Genomic DNA, 16,429 nt, shown 5'->3' with positions numbered 1-16,429 from the left:
CCGAAGGAAAAACAAAGTTGTAGTGGGTTTGTATACAAGGAACAAAAAATCTCTACGGAGCTGATGGTGGCGTCTTAGAAACGGAAGCAAACAGAAACACATTGCCATGCATGCATATAATTCATCTTTTAAGCGACTGACTCAACCGATCGGAAGGTGTCTTATGATTTCTAAGACACCTTCCGATAACTCTTCGTTTCATTACTGGATTGAACACCACTGTGCTTCCTTCATACTTATTACCTCTTTCACATTCTTCTTCAGTAATACATTCTACCTTATTTAAAGTAATCAAATCTAACAAATGTTAAATAATTAAAAATCGGCTAGTCAATTGATCGGTCCAGAAGAAAACTGTCCTAAAATTGCATTGTGTTAATGTTTGACCATCACCCACCCTCCTCCTCCTCCTCCTGGAACGTTTTCCGCTTATAAAGGAGTTAGTAATAAATCTCACCTCTAGCCTTGCACCTTCAAAACTGTTCGTAATTCTGCGCTTAAACTGCTTTGGTTCCAAGCCTTGTTTTGTAGGGGAAAAGACTTGACATTTCCGCCTGAGACGGGCTAATTCGTCCTTGCTCGAACACAGCTAGAAAAATCATCTCTTTAAAGGTATTTGGAGCCATTGGATTCCGGCCATACGCCAACGAGTTAACATTATGACTGCCGAGAGCTGCTTTTTAGAGGCGATTATCAGTTATTTACGTGGCGCACACAGCAGCATCCCAACTTCCGCATCTCGTATTACACACGCACAGCTTCTCTCTGGTTTCCAATCAGTGCTTTGTTTCGCTTCTTTCAAACCTCTTTTATGTCTTTAGCAACTACGTGGGTGTTCCTTTTTAGCATTTGCGAAACAAACGAGACGAGTTACGATTCTCGCAAGCAGCCAGCACCCTGCCAAGCTCGGCCAAATATCCGCAAGGAAGGAGTTCGGTGTCCCTGCCGTCAGTTCCATTTGCGCTCATTTATTGTTGTTTGGTTCCGCTCTGTCATTTCCGGTTTCTACGCATCTTTTTAAATGGTTCGGAATCGCAAATGAGCGAAGAGCGTAGTTTTCCTGGAAGGGAATCTTTTCGCCGATAAAAGAAAACAGAAGTTTGTCTATCGCTCTTGTGTAGTTTTTGCTCGTGAGATTGGTTTACGTTAAAATGAAACTGGCTTATACGCATAGAATTCTGTTGGCCATTAATTTGGAAAACCTCGTATTGTTATTATCCAAATAAATTCTATTTAGTTTTTACCATCAGTCAGTTTTGAGGGCTTCTTTTCCAAAGCAAAACCTCGAGACGGCATTGTACAGTTTGGTACGACATTGTACGAGACATGTTTGAGCGTCAACTTAAATGTTGGGTAACAGTTTCTTCAGTTTGAAAACGAAATCAATCGAAGTAGGCAAAATAATTCAAAATCAAACTTCAATTGTCTTTCGTAATTGATAATAGCAGACAAAAAAAAAGAGATAACAGTAGATGATTTATACGGTATGGGGCAAAAACAAACAAAAAAAAAACAGTATTGAACTTCGACATCTCCTTCAGTACACGCTCTATGAGATATGCCGTTCGACTGCATGCACATTAATAAAAGAGCACGTGTAGAGTCTACGCCATTACATTTAGCTCTAGCAACGGTGTTGATGTTGGAAGAAAAGACGTTTATGGTTGAACAGACGGAGTTCGTAGAGCAAATGGTCCAAAAATACATGTTTGTGAGCAGTTTGTTCCTCGTTTCCTTAAGCATGCCCCAGGCAATAGAGTCATCACTGCCTTAATCGAGAGGTTCCGACGTACCGGGAGTGTTCTGCCTCAAAGGTCATTCGGGGAGACCACAAACTGTTAACACAAATGAGAATCCGGCGTTTGCTGGGGCAGGTGTTTTCTAAACGCAGGCAACGTCGAAAAGCGGAAAAACCTGGGATACCGAGGCGGTCAGTACAGAGAATCCTTAAGGAGCTGGGTGCCTTTTCGTACGTCATTCAGGTGGATCAGTGTTTAACTGCACGACCGGAATACTGTACACGCGTGCTGGCCAATTTCTATGAAGATCCGTCCTTCCTCCATAATGTCTGGTTCTCGGAAGAAGCGCATTTCATCTAAGCGGTCATGTAAACAGACGAACCTACAGGTTTCTTGAAACGTGAGTTTGTCCAAGAGAAACCTCTTCACAGTGAGGAGGTTATTGCATGGTGAGCGGTTTCAGAGTCATGGCATAATTGGACCCTACTTCATTGGATTCAATTAATTCATAATTGGACCCTACATGAATAGCGAACACTACATCAGAATGTGTTGGTTCCGTTCACAGGTGTTCCAACAGGACGAAGCAACCTGCCACACATCACGTGGTTCTAGAGCCTCTTTATCAGAACGCTTCCCCGGGAGGCTAATTTCGAGGCTCACAGAATTCCCGTATCCTTGGCGTTCTCCTGATTTCACATCGCTTGATGCCTTCGTTTGGGGTGTGTTGAAGGAATGGGTATTCCACCATGACCTGCCTTCCAACCTTGATGAACTAAGGGATAAAATTACACGACAGCAGAGGCCCTAACCCTTCTTCTCCAAGATGACAGAGAACCTTCGCACGCCCTACGAAACCTGTCATGAAAGACAAGGTGCCCATTTCGAGCACGTAATCTACCGTCGTTAATGCTTTATTCGACCAAGATTCCACTGATAGTTGTGTGTGTGTGTGTGTGTGTGTGTGTGTGTGTGTGTGTGTATCATCAGGTGTAAACATATATTTCTTTGTTAATAGACCCGTTTACTCCATAACATATATCGTTGTAGTTATTCAGTAATTTTTTTAATTTTTATTTTGCTCCATAATGGAGATTGAAATAATAAATGAAAATTTAACTTTCTGCACTTCATCATTCAAAGGGATGCTATAAGAGGATCGTTTTAAATTACCGCAGTAATATATGCAGTACCGGCATTAAAGACTGCAACTGCATGCTGAAGCTAGAACCTCTGCAAAAAGCTGGAAAGTTGATGAAATGCAGAGAAATTGACAACGTAGTCTTTTAAAAATCAGGTTTCAGTGTACCAGAATGGCAATACAAGCCCTTTCACCAGATCAGATCAGTACACCTTGAAGTAAACACGTGTTTGGAAAATAAGGATGAAATCCCCTTAACACCAAAATGTCATCTCTGATTTTCTATGCGAGGTCCCACTTGAATTCGTTTCACAAGCGATGTCTAGAGGTGTTGTTGTGGCGTTTACAAATATCTACAGGCAGGTAAATAATGAAAACCATTTATTATTCATATGTCGACGAGATTATTTATTCATACGCAAATATACTTACTGATTTTGCTTAGTAATGAAGATGAATAGAACGGTGATCATACAATGAAATGATGTTGGAGGAAGGTGGCGGGGGATTGGTTTCCTGCATTACAATGAAGTGGAATGTATGACGCAGAATATCGCATATTTATTTTATAATTAAGAAGGCACTCACTGAGAACGAAGTTTAGAACTTGACAAACGGCGAAGGGATAAATTACTCGTCAATTTCAGGAGATAATAATAAAGAGACACAATTTTGAAATATAAGATTGCGTGCATTAATACTGTTGGTTTGCATCTGTGATTAAAATTGTAATAACCAAGTGAATTGTTATTGCGAGTTCAGTTGCTGTGATAGTTTTCGATTTTTCGTGATGAAAACGAACTTAATTAGCTTGCTTCGTAGTGGTTTGTAATAATGGCAAGGTTTTAGTGAGTCAACTACCCCACATGCGATGATAATTAGATTAAGGTTCTAGAGATAACATGATCTGTAAGTGCACACAAAGAACAACGATTAACGGCAAGTATTTACCATGCATCAAAAGACAAAAAAAAAAAAAAAAGCTAGGCGCGAAGGTCACTTGTAATTGTCGACCCAGTAATTTAAGCGTAACGATGTTCTGCTAATATAGAAAATTATCGTAAAGCACAAAATGATGTAACTTCCTCATTATGGGTGCACTCCTAAGGTGATAATTGGAAAACAGACTTTCTTTAAAGAATCGTGCGTGGCAATAAGCGTGCGAAATGATAATGTCGAAGATTTCTATAATATCATGGAGACAATCAACAGCCTGTGCTACCCTAACAGCGTTAAGGGTAAATGCAAGCAACGCCAATTATCACGAAGTCAAGCATGTTGCTCAAGGGTGGCTGCACTCAAAACGCAACCGTTAATGAACTGCTTCTTTCACCGCCTCCATAACTCGATTTAGAATCCCCCCCCCCAATACGAAATCTACCCAGACGCCATCTTCAAATATGTAAATTGGGAAAAATGCCTACTGAAGAAAATTGCTATTGTCCACGCGATGATTATTTCATATCGACCACTCCTTGAGCGTGGGTGCTGTTTGGTAATCGGCTTAGACAACCCGTTGCGGCTCTACGCTAATTGTGTGCTGCAAGGATATTAGCGAAAATTACTTAAGTTCGCTTCGTTTCGCCGAATCTTGCGATGGACTGTTTATTGCTTCGGCTTCCCGGCTTACACGGCGTGTCGAGTGAGTGTTCTTACCGTAGCTGCGAAGGCTTAGAAATTCATTGTTCTCCTCTTTAGCATTTTCTTAAGTGCAGTCGCTAAGAACGGGATCTTATTAGAAATGTTATCGAAGGATTTATCTTTATCTTCGTAAATTCTTCGCTCTGAGATGGATGCTATTAATACTGAAGATATTAGAGTTTCTATTGCGTTTGTCTTTGCTAGTTACAACAGAATTTCTAATTACAAAGATCTAGATCTTTCACGTTCATTTCCTACTTAAACTGTTAAGTAATAACATTTTTCTCTGTGATCTTCTTTCAGGCGAAATCTTCTTTGTGATAATGCGTTCTGAGTGTTGGTTCAATTCACTGATATCTCTGCTGGGGGAAGTTCCATCACCCAATGCTCGACTAATTTTTGGCAGCCACTGATTCCGAAGTCACGAAGGGCCCAACATCGAAACCTGATGCGGTATTTTAAAACTGTTCAACGGTAGAGAAAGATAGTCAATTGCAAATACAGTTCTCGTCTCGATACATAAAAAATAAGTGTTAACTTGGACGGATGTGATCAAGTTCCCATGGCAACGGTAGATTCTGCTAGCATCTAACCAGTGGTGCTTGGTGTGCCTCTACGTCTCGGCAGCATACGTTACATCGTCAAATACGAAATGAGCGAACTGTCAATAAAGGATATCCAAATTTGTAATTATTTTGAACAAAACCATAATATCAGAAGTAAATTTCCATTTGCTGTTCGATTTCATAAAACATTCCTGGAGATTGTAAAAACGTGTAGTTGAAGCGATGCCCATAATTATAAGCACGTGTCTGCGATTGTCCGAAAAGCATGATTTTAAAAATGTCATCCATTTGTCAAAGGCTATCAAATATGAAATAAGAAAGTTGTGCGTGACGTTTCAGCAAACTAACTGTGTCAAAACGACAGAATTACAGAAAGAAGACAACAGAGCTTGAAAGAATTACGAAGGCGAATCACATTGTTTGCCAAGTAATTAATTAAAGCTTTCGATTCGGATCAATCACATGATTCGAGGCACTTTCAAAGTAACGTGTGAGGTCATTCATTTCAGGTAGAAATTCGAAGTAGAAAACCAGATATTAACAACCTTTGATTGTTATTATCTGGGTTCGAATTTCCTCTATGACGCGGAGAACTTTTACAATGAAGGTGAGTTGGCCGTCTCTTTCTAGGTAATCGGCTTTTCCTTCCCTAAACTTTCATTTCTTCATCCCGCAAAGTAGGCACAATCGGCCTGAACACTTGCAGTTACCAGACATAATACTGTGCTTTGGCTTCGTATCGTTCAGCCATAATCCCTTATAGTCCTTATAAGGACTGGCTTAAAGGGGCGAAGCAAGAATGCTTTTCATCTTCCCCGTTATTTGTAACGACAGTGTAGGGATAAGGTATTATTGAGCTATTAAAGCTCTGATCATGGCAGGAGGGTAACAGCAATAGCCGAGCCTCAGTTAAAACTTCATTGCTACAGCATTGCCATCCATTACCCTCCAAGGGTATTAATTACCCTTGGAGGGTAATGCCATAATCCCTTATAATCCTTATAAGGACTTGCTTAAAGGGGCGAAGCAAAAATGCTTTTCATCTTCCCCGTAATCTGCAGAGGACAGTGTAGGGATAAAGTGTTATTGAGCTATTAAAGCTCTGATCATGGCAGGAGGGTAACAGCAATAGCCAAGCCTCAGTTAGAACTTCATTGGCTACAGCATTGCCATCCATTACCCTCCAAGGGTATTAATCACCGCATCTCACGGTCGATTAACCCAGCCATAATCCCAGTAGACAACATGGAATATATGATGCATCGGAATGAATTCCTTAAGGGTGTGTTAAAGCTTACTTGACAATAAAATATTACTTACCATTTTTAGAGTATCCATATCGGTCAGTTACAATTGTGTTAAAGAATTATGTTTTTTTTGTTTTTTTTTTGGAAGGGATGCTTTTAAATGTAAAGACGTGTCATTTCATTTTTAAAGCATTACCTGTTTCCGTATTCCAAGCGACTTGTGTCCGACAACCTGATTAAAAATGCATATTATTCATTTCGTTAATTTATATTTACGAGCAGATAAAATGTTTCTGCTGACAGACTTTTCATAAGCGAACAGCAGCGATTTTTGTCTTAAGTCTCAGTCTATTTTCACAGTCGCTTGTAATACTAAAGACACTTTAACAGTGCAGACAGTTGAAGAGAAAAAGAGGAGTTCGCCTATGTATGTGTGCGTTTTCTAGGGTTCATGCTAAGTATATAAAAATCAATGCAAGTAATGATACATCCTTAGAAAATACCAGTGGATGGAAGAATCCCAGTTGGAAGTTTTTTTTGTTTTTTTTAAAAAACTGATGGCTGGGTTAAATCTGCGTTGTTTTAATGTTCTTATTAATCTGTCGAGTTCATAGTGAAATGCGGTGATTACGGTGCTAAATAACAATTGTTCCCCTTTTTTAAATTGCCTGGTTTAAATACCAGCTGCCCAGTGCGAACGTGTATCGTGCAAGGAGAAGAATAAAGCATCCATCATCCTGACAGATTGTTTCACCAGATTGCTGCGGGACTCTCCAGAAGATTAAAGACTGCGATACCGCCTTAAACAATCTCGGGGTGTTACAATCCCGAAAAATATCCTTCGCAGAAAGTAATGCTGATCGTTACAGAGATGTTAATTTGAAAAGAAAATTCGGAACAAACTAATATTATTTCGTTTATGAGCGAAGAGAAATATACAAAGACGTGCTCCGAACCTAATTATGATTTTCTAATTAAATATGGATTATTATTAATATTGTTATTGTTCGCGTATGATGCCCACACAGACACCACTTATGAAACCATCATATTGCTACTGGCACTAATGTGCTTGTGTTCAAACTGCGCTTGAATAGAAATAATTTGTATGGTTTGAGGACATATCTTCAGACGTTTTTCACCGGATTTAGACAGATAGTTCAAAAATGGCGGAAATAGTGTCCCATATGCAAATTTCAACTGACTGACCCTAATTCAACAAATTAACTTTTCTTTGGTTCTTTGAGGCAAATGTAACGTCATGAATTCACAAACTTTGTTTTAAACAAATGGAATGCAATATTAACATGCTGTAAAGCAAGTAAAAATTAAAGAAGTGCGAATCTTACGCATATGCTGGATCTTTATGGAGGTGAATTAGCTTGTAAATGAAATACTTTTGAATTATCTACAGGGTGGCCATAAATTAACTTTCCCTCTTTGGAGGTATCTGTAGCTAAAACTAATACAGGGAATGAGACCACATTTTATATTGAGACTTTCGAAGACATAGGGAGATGATTTCTGCGGAAAAAAGATTTAGTAGCAAAAGTAGCCGATAGGAGAAATTTTGGCGCTGGCGGAGCCGAAAGCATCAAATATTTGCAGTAAACGTAGGTAAAAAGGATTATACAAATTTTACTGTGCGTACGTGACAGCAGCGCCACCAATTCCACTTAAAAAAGGGATTGGGAACGTTCAGGCAATTATTCGAATAACTGACGAATTGTGCTCAATATGCGTCCTCCCTTACCTCAGCACGCTTTTCTTGTTAAGTTGTTTTACCTTAAACAGTGCAATGCCGTAGCGGCCCTTCAGGAATTTAGAAGGCTTCATAACCTGCGTACAGTTCCTATGTCAGCTGTAGCACTGAGAGCTATGATTAAGAAGTTTGAAGAAACTGGATCACTAGGAGTTAGACCTGGCAGAGGACGGAAAGCAGTGCAAGAAAGGTCAGCACATTGAAAATCGTGTATGTGGTCCAAAGGACCCTGATTATGATGAATAAAACATTATTTCCTGTGAGTTCAATCACTACATTAATTTCTGTGTCTCTTTCAAGTTGTTGTTTTTGTTTAATTATTATTATTCTTATTACCATTGTAACGTGCCACATATTCAGCTGGAATGAGTGTCGCGGCTGTCGCTTACACCGTCGAAATGTTATTATTCTATTTTTATCCGCCTTTAATGTAATTATCCGCTTTTTTCGACTTCGTCAGCGCCAAAATTTCCCCTATCGGCGACTTTTGGTACTAAATCTTCTTTTATTTATTTTTTTTTTTTTCGCGGAAATCATCTCCCCATGCCTTCAAAAGTCTCAATATAAAATTTGGTCTCATTCCGTTTATTGGTTTTATTGCATTTATTGCAAATGCTAAATTTAGGGTTTTTAGTTTCTAATTTAATAAATAACATTCATTTTGCATTATTCAAAAATAGATTGTTTAATAACGAAAAGAGCCGCAGGTTGCCGACCCCTGGTCTAAAGGAAGAGAAGTTCAGGGTGGACAAAGAGGGAAAGTTATTTTATGGCCACCCTGTACTTCTCTTCCTTTAGACCAGGGGTCGGCAACCTGCGGCTCTTTTCGTTATTAAACAATCTATTTTTGAATAATGCAAAATGAATGTTATTTATTAAATTAGAAACTAAAAACCCTAAATTTAGCATTTGCAATAAATTAAGGACATTTTACATTTAATCAAGGACATTTTACATTAAGTCAAGGATATTTTACAATTGAAGTTGCGATGGTGAAAAAATTAATACTTTCATATTTGAACTCTTTGAAATCATACGCGATAATCCTTCTTTACATTCTATTTACATTTTACAAAAATTCTACTTCATGGTGGATATGACTTCCCATTTAAACGCACCAAATGAGAAACTACAGGGAAAGGGAAATACAGCAGTTTTGCTTTTAGAAGTGATTTCGTTTGAACAAAAATTATATTTGTTTGCGACAGGTTATGTTTGAGACTTAGAGAAAGGCACATTATTACATTTTCCTACGTTAAAGAAATATCAACAATAACAAGCTGATAATAATTCCATAAATTAACCTTTTTCAAAGAAATTGTGGTAAATATGCGATCCGCATTTAATGGGAGATTTGAGGAATTTAAAAAGAACAAAGCAACTATGTCATTTTTATTGCGACCACTTGAAATTAATCCTACCTTCCGAATTAAATTTTTCGCCTTCTGGTGGAATTGATGAGGCTGCATTTCAACTTCGGTTAGAGGACCTGAAAACCCAGGATTTGCGGAATTCAAAATTCAGAAATCTTAAAGCTGACCTGGAGGAGTTGGAAAGGCAAAAATCTACCTTTGCAGTATACAAAAAAAATGGTCTGAAATAGAAGATCTTAAAAAGCAAGATCAGATTGTATTTGACGCGTGGAATTGTTTACCGGACACTTACATTCAGTTAAAAACATACTCATTTAGACTTCTATCGATTTTCGGATCGACGTATTTCTGTGGGCAAATATTTTCTAATATGAATTTTATTAAAAGTAAGTTGAGAAACCTACTAAACAACGTGAGTCTTTCGTCATGTTTGAAAATGAAAATTACGGCGTATTCGCCGCATATTGAGAAACTATCTCAAGAAGTTCAACAGCAAAAGTCGCTCTAAGAAGATATTTACAATTTAAAAAAAAAATAATTTAAAATAATTTTAATATTTAAAAATATCATATAATTTCCGGTGACATGCCACCCCTGTGTTTTACAATATGTTAACGTGTTAATGTAAAAAAAAAGTGAATAAATAATTTAATTATAATATTTTTCAATGTAGTTTCTAAATTTAAAGGCAGTGATGAGCAATTAAATATTAAATCAAATACTCGGGTTCGATTCGCATAAAGAATATTTTCTTTTTCTTTCATAAGAAAGTATTCATTTATTTTCCATTATTTAGGTATCTTTTAATTTTTTAACCTGCACAAATAAATCCACATTTAAAAACCCACATTCATAAAAAAGATTTTTAATTAAAATATACTAATTCTGCCGTACAAAACGAACACCGTGGACCGCACAAAAAACCTGAGAGGGCCGCATGCAGCTCGCGGACCATTGGTTGCTCATCACTGCGTGCGGCTCCCTAAATTTTTTTTTAACAGATATAATTTTATAAATGGCTCTTCACTTCAAATAGGTTGCCGACCCCTCCTTTAGGGAGCCGTATGGTCCTCCTTAAGGACCATACGGCTTCATGTTAGGCGATGTAAAATTACATAGTCAGAAGTGGATCTAACATTAAAAAGGCGAATATTTGGACGCTTGGGCAACGCTCAGTAGGGCAAGCTAAGGGAACTCCGATGCCGAGGATTGTATTCTCGCAAGTTCTCAGGTCAACTCATTAAACTTTGATCATTTTTCAAACAATCAGGTTTAAAATAACATCATTATTTTAAAATAATTTAAAATAATGTTGGATGTAACATGCACTTTGCGCATGTAATCGGATACAAATTTGCAAAAGCTGAGGAATGATGATCTAATTTGCATTATAGTTAAATATCTATTAATTTGATAATTAAAGTAACTAATCAAAATAACAGTGGCTTCATATTTTTATCAATTTCCTACTGCGTTAACCTGGTGAGCATCCTAAGACTATCAAAGCAGGGAGATAATATTACGTAAGGATAATGTATTCGAAAATCGACTGGGTGCACATATTGAATTATCCTCACTAATGACTGAAAATGCAAGTTTACTCACAACTGTAAAAGGCATTTTCTAAATAAGTAGTTTATTACTTTGGTACTGAATGAACGATGATATTTAAACATCAGTAGAGGCGAAAAGTTCTTGCATCACTCTTAAAGAAGTGAGAACTCTCTCGTTAACCTTGAGTAAGCGACTTAAGCAAATATATATATACTCAAATAAGAAAGAGCAAACTCCATACATTCAAACATTTTAAAATTTGTCCTGAATAAAAGAATATACTTACCTGCATTTACGGCTGTCGCTGCTATGAAGAGCGAGAACTGGAGGGCCATCACCAACGACACTACAGCCATCTGAGACGGTAAAATAATTATAAAATATAACATATTCTAAGTATTAAATCTTGAGGTTATATTGAAAGTAAATAAAAGACATTCTTATAGCTATGCAGTCGAAATCTTAAGATACTGAATTTGTGTGTTTTTCAAATTCTTCAATTTCAGATAACTGTGATTCACGTCTGAAATCTGATGTTTGCAAAATATTTTTATGGTAACATTTTGGAGTTTCCTCTTAAGTGAAGTTGATGTCTCTTTCCCACACATCTTTACTTCTTAATTGTTTAGTACAAAATTAGAACGCATGTACAGATTTTTATTTACATCCGCATTTTCGATCTCATTCACAGACTTAAAAGTTCTTTTACCGCAATGTTACTAAATACGCAAGAACTGATCGAAACATGCAGACAGACTTTCCTTCTGCAGTAAACTCCTCGAGCTGTGTGATGTGTCGGAATGAATTGTTGGTATAGACAAAGTCACTCTACTTGTCGTTATAAATAGGATAAGCATTGAGATTCTTAAAATTTTCACTATTTCCTAACTAATGTCATGTACTTAAAGTGGTTGGAAAACCAATTTTCCATTACTCAGAAAAGTTGGAGCATCCGCTTTAGGAAGAAGGAGAGCTTATCTCTTCTTGTTTATGAGCTATCTCGTCTTCCGTACATTCGACAGCATTTCAACTCACCATCAGTCAAGTTATATTACGAGTAAACCATCTGAAAATAAATTTTATCATCCAACTAGTCGCAGTGTTCCAAGATTATTTTCTGTGAAGAAAGACTTCTTTCTTCACAGAAAATAATTCTGTGAAGAAAGAAGTTTCAGACGAAGTTCATTTACGAAGTGAATCTGCTTGTTTTTCCGATATTGCTGTTTGTCTCCAGAAATCTAACATTAAATTAATTACTTTGTAGAAACAAATTGCTAAATGTGCATGCAGTTTCGCCGTTATACCTCTTACTAACAGACAATGTCTGTTTTTCTGAGTGACAGGTGTACATTTTTAAGTTAAATGATTGTAAATTATGATGCACTGAAAGAAAAATCCTGCGCATGACATTAACATAGCTGAAAAAATTTGCTCATACAGTATGACAGATTTTTTAAAGGGGGGAGAGAGAGAATTGTACACAGTTTTATCTTACATTCGTCTTTCAATTAATTCGTGTGTTTAGCCCAATATCAAAATCAAAACTAGTATTTTGATTTAATTTTTTTTCTTATTCACCAATTATAAATAAATTCGGTTTCTGGATACAGCAGATTCAGTCTGCTTATAGAAGTCCCTTGTAGTGCTATTCTCAGAGACTTCGTTGCAAATGTCGTTTGTTTTTTTCCGATACGACAGCTTCTATTTTCATTCGGAACTTGATTTTCCACTTCTAACTTGAGTAGGCGTTTCTACGGGAAAGCGACCGACTCGGTGCACATTCTTGATCAATTTTTAAATAGTGTTTTTTCCAGTAGTGATGGAAGAGCACGTGGAGGAATAACTTATAAAAGTCTAACATTTATTGCAACTCCTCAGTTTTTGAGACAGCACTGATTCACTTCTCTCTGCCAATATTTTGCCGTGTGATCTCCGAGGAGCGTGAAACTTTCCACGTAGAGACAAACCAACCTCTCATGTTTACTTCCTGACATCGAGGGTATATTAAAAACATGTTTATTCCCTTAAGGGGACACAACCATTACGTTTGGAATAAAAACTTTCCACCACACGTGTTAAGAAATGAATCATCACCTGCTCCTGTCAATTTTCGATATTTATGACGTCCGTGGCTGCTAAAGTAAACATTAATACCATTTCACCTGCCCCGGGGGAGACACTGGGCCGTGTGATGTTGCCTCGTGCTGGCCGGTGCACCTCGAATGATTAGTCATACACCCTAAGGAAGAATGATTCAGTTGTTCGTGATCATTAACTGGCATTACATCAACTGAGGGATCTTTGCTGGATAACTTGCTTTCCTATCTTCTGCTGAATTGTGTTGTTTTTGTTCTCTTCCTTACTTTTTTCCGCCTCCCTTTTCAGTTATCAGAGAGACAAACAGCTTCCCTACAGAGAACTAAACTGTGATCTGCTCTCCATCTCGATAGTCTATATTTAAGTCTTAAAATACCAATAGAAAAATCCCTAAATCTAACCGTTTTTGCCTTACTATTAATAAAGATTTATGCTTATCTTCTTGCGATTCATCCATTCCCACTTCTCTAGGGAACACCATTATGAGATAAGTAAATTTCATGCGAGTTCAGACAATTATAAGGATAGCCAAATGATTATAGCATGGTGGTGCTCTGGAAGCAACCGGTTTGTTGTCAAATATCACTTATACCATTGCATTATACTAAATTAACTTCGTTTACGATGGCAGAGTGCTTTCGTAATAAAAGCCTGAGGCTAACCGCTGTGTATTCAGTGAAGTTTATGTTTAACTCAGCAATTAATTTGCTTAAAGTATGGAGCGACGTCTCTTGAAGTTTACTCAGTTGAAGTGAGTGGCATCACTGATAACGTTTGTGAATTTCTACCTAATGAAGATTACTATTGCAGTATTTTCCTTTTCAAAATGTTTCGTTAGTTCACCAACTCGCTATGTAATTTTTTATTATTATTATGATTAAAAATATGTTAAGGTAATTCATGGTTCAAGGACATTATCGGCCGAATTGGACAGAGCTGCAATTATCGAAAATGATGCAAAATTAAATAGCATTGTAAAGCCCATTCTTAGGTAAAATGATTCTAAGCATTGGCCTCATAATAACAGGAAAATATCCAAGTATATGTAGCTTTCTTGCTTTCTTGTTTTTAAATAAACAAATGTACTTTACAAAAACGTTTTAAGGAGTTAGCTTGCGTGTCTATATTTATCGGACGTGAATTTGATTACAGCAATCCCTCGATTAGTGCGTCATTTTTTTCGATACCCAAATTCGGTTAGTGCGCCTATCTTAAAAAACAAATCTTACACATTTTAAAATTTTTCGATCTATACATTTTGATGGCTAACTATTTAAAAAAATCACTCACCAGGATGAAATAATTAAGTTACGAATTTGAAACATTTTACAAAGTTATTTTTTAATGGCATACTACACTATTTACATGTACAATATGTTCAAATTTACCGCCAACATTTATGTCGTCTGCGTTATATATCATTTTGTTGATCGTATCTCGTGCAACTGTTTTCCTTACGTTTTTATTTTAAATTATTTTCCCAACCTTTAATCATAAATAAAAAATAATTAGTGAGCAAAAATGAGAAGTGTGAAAATGATTCGAAAAGTAATCTCATTGGAAGAAGAACTTGAAATAATAAAGAAAAATGAACGAGGCGAGTCCAGAGCAATGATAAGACAAGAACACAAAAATGGGTGAATCAACTGCTGAATACAAAGAGAAAGGTAAGGCTGCTTCAAGTTCATCATACCTGCACTCGAAATCAAAGAATTATAATGATTGAATTAGAGAGACTTCTTTTTACATGGATCGAAGATTGTAACCAAAAACGGATCCCCCTAAACACTGACCTTATTAAATCAAAATCATTAAGTCTCTTTGCAACCTTGAAAGAAAGGGTTATCAATGATGAAAAAGAAGAAGAATTCTACGTTAGTGCTGGGTGATTTGAGCGTTTCAAAATGAGAAATAGCCTACATAATGTTCTAATCACAAGCGAAGCTGCAAGTGCAGATGAGGAGATATCCAGAGATTTTGAAGAAAATTGTGTAAGAAGGGGACTATTGTGATCAGCAAATATTTAATGTCGATGAAACCGCCTTTTTTTGGAAGCGAATGCCTTCCAAGAGTTTTCTAGCCAAATCAGAGAAATCTCAGCCTGCTTATAAAGTCGCAAAGTCGAACCAAATGACTGCTAGCAATATGCGAGTCGTTTGGAAGCACATTCTTCCACATTGTGCAAATGATTTTAGAGGCTTTTCAAATGAATCTAAGTTAATTAAATCTCATTCTGAGAAGAATTAGATTTATTTGTGATTTTATATTTGAGAATGAGATTTAATGAGATTAGAAAATATTTTTCGTACAGTCGAAGTTTTTAAGCAGCAATAGAGGCTGACCCTGATGAGAGAAACAGTAAAATTTGCAGAAGAGTAGAAGAGGCAATAGGGCCATACCGTCGGTTGTATGAAAAAAAAAAAGAAACAGAATACCCGTTAAACTACGTTAGCTAAATTCTTTGTTAAGAAGTAGAATAATAAATTTATATTCTGAATATGTTTTATTGTTTTTCAGCTTCATGGTTTTCCTTTAACTAAGCCCTGAGACATACCCCGATTCTTTTATAAAAAACAATAAATAAAATAAGGGTCAAAATAGAAACTTGAGGAACGAATTATACTTTTTCCCACAGGTTATTTTATTCGATTAGTGCGTTTTCGATTAATGCGCCTGTTTTAAAGAACGCATTAATCGCGGGATTGCTGTATTTTAAACGGTGTGTAGCAATAAAACATGGCATTTTAAAACGAAAGGTGCAAACCAGAAAGCATCTTCTGGTAATTAGGGATTGATCTGGAGCAGATGCAGCTGACGTACTGACTCAGAGTAAGCATGTATAAATGCCTCGTGCGTCCACTGTTCTTCGGTTGCAGACAGACTCCTCACAATGTGCAGCAAGGAAGATTAGAAGCGTTTGTAATGTGCGGTGCTTTTATTAGTGATTCTCCCCCTCTCAGTAAACAAAATGGCACGCGCTGGCGATTTGTCAACAGGAATATTCTGAAAAGTGCCGTGCGCTTGGCAAGCAGTTGGTAACATCTGCCTAATCTACGGCAGCTGTGAGAGCGTGTGTCGGGTCGTACCGTGATTGTAAAATATTGGCATGGATCGCAAGGCGAAAGAATAACAAAGCGACCACGACGCGTGCCGAATGCAAAATGTTATGTCTGTCTCCCTCTCATTAAACCGGCTACAAAGTGAGCGTTGGCGAGTTTCCTTGCTGTGTGTCCAATGTCGGGGGAATTTTCGATCATTGTAGTCAATCAGTGAAGAGGGCGACGATCTTTTAAAAGTCAATAGTCAGCT

General features: G+C 37.1%; 1 protein-coding gene across 1 annotated transcript in view; it reads right to left on the bottom strand.

Moving 5' to 3' along the window:
- The window catches only part of LOC150104364 (suppressor of lurcher protein 1-like), a 355,061-nt gene that overhangs the window by 291,941 nt on the left and 46,691 nt on the right, over positions 1–16,429 (bottom strand). The window contains exon 2 of the mRNA XM_090396464.1: positions 11,310–11,379. Within this exon, the coding sequence (XP_090252590.1) occupies positions 11,310–11,379 (70 nt within the window). The remainder of the gene's footprint in view (positions 1–11,309; positions 11,380–16,429) is intronic.

Source organism: Typopeltis vanoorti, chromosome 8 (assembly GCF_054136105.1).
Source record: "Typopeltis vanoorti isolate ZY-2024b chromosome 8, IOZ_Tvanoo_1.0, whole genome shotgun sequence".
NCBI lineage: Eukaryota > Metazoa > Arthropoda > Arachnida > Uropygi > Thelyphonidae > Typopeltis > Typopeltis vanoorti.
The sequence above is the reverse complement of the archived record's forward strand: the minus strand, read 5'-3'. Positions and strand labels throughout refer to the sequence as shown.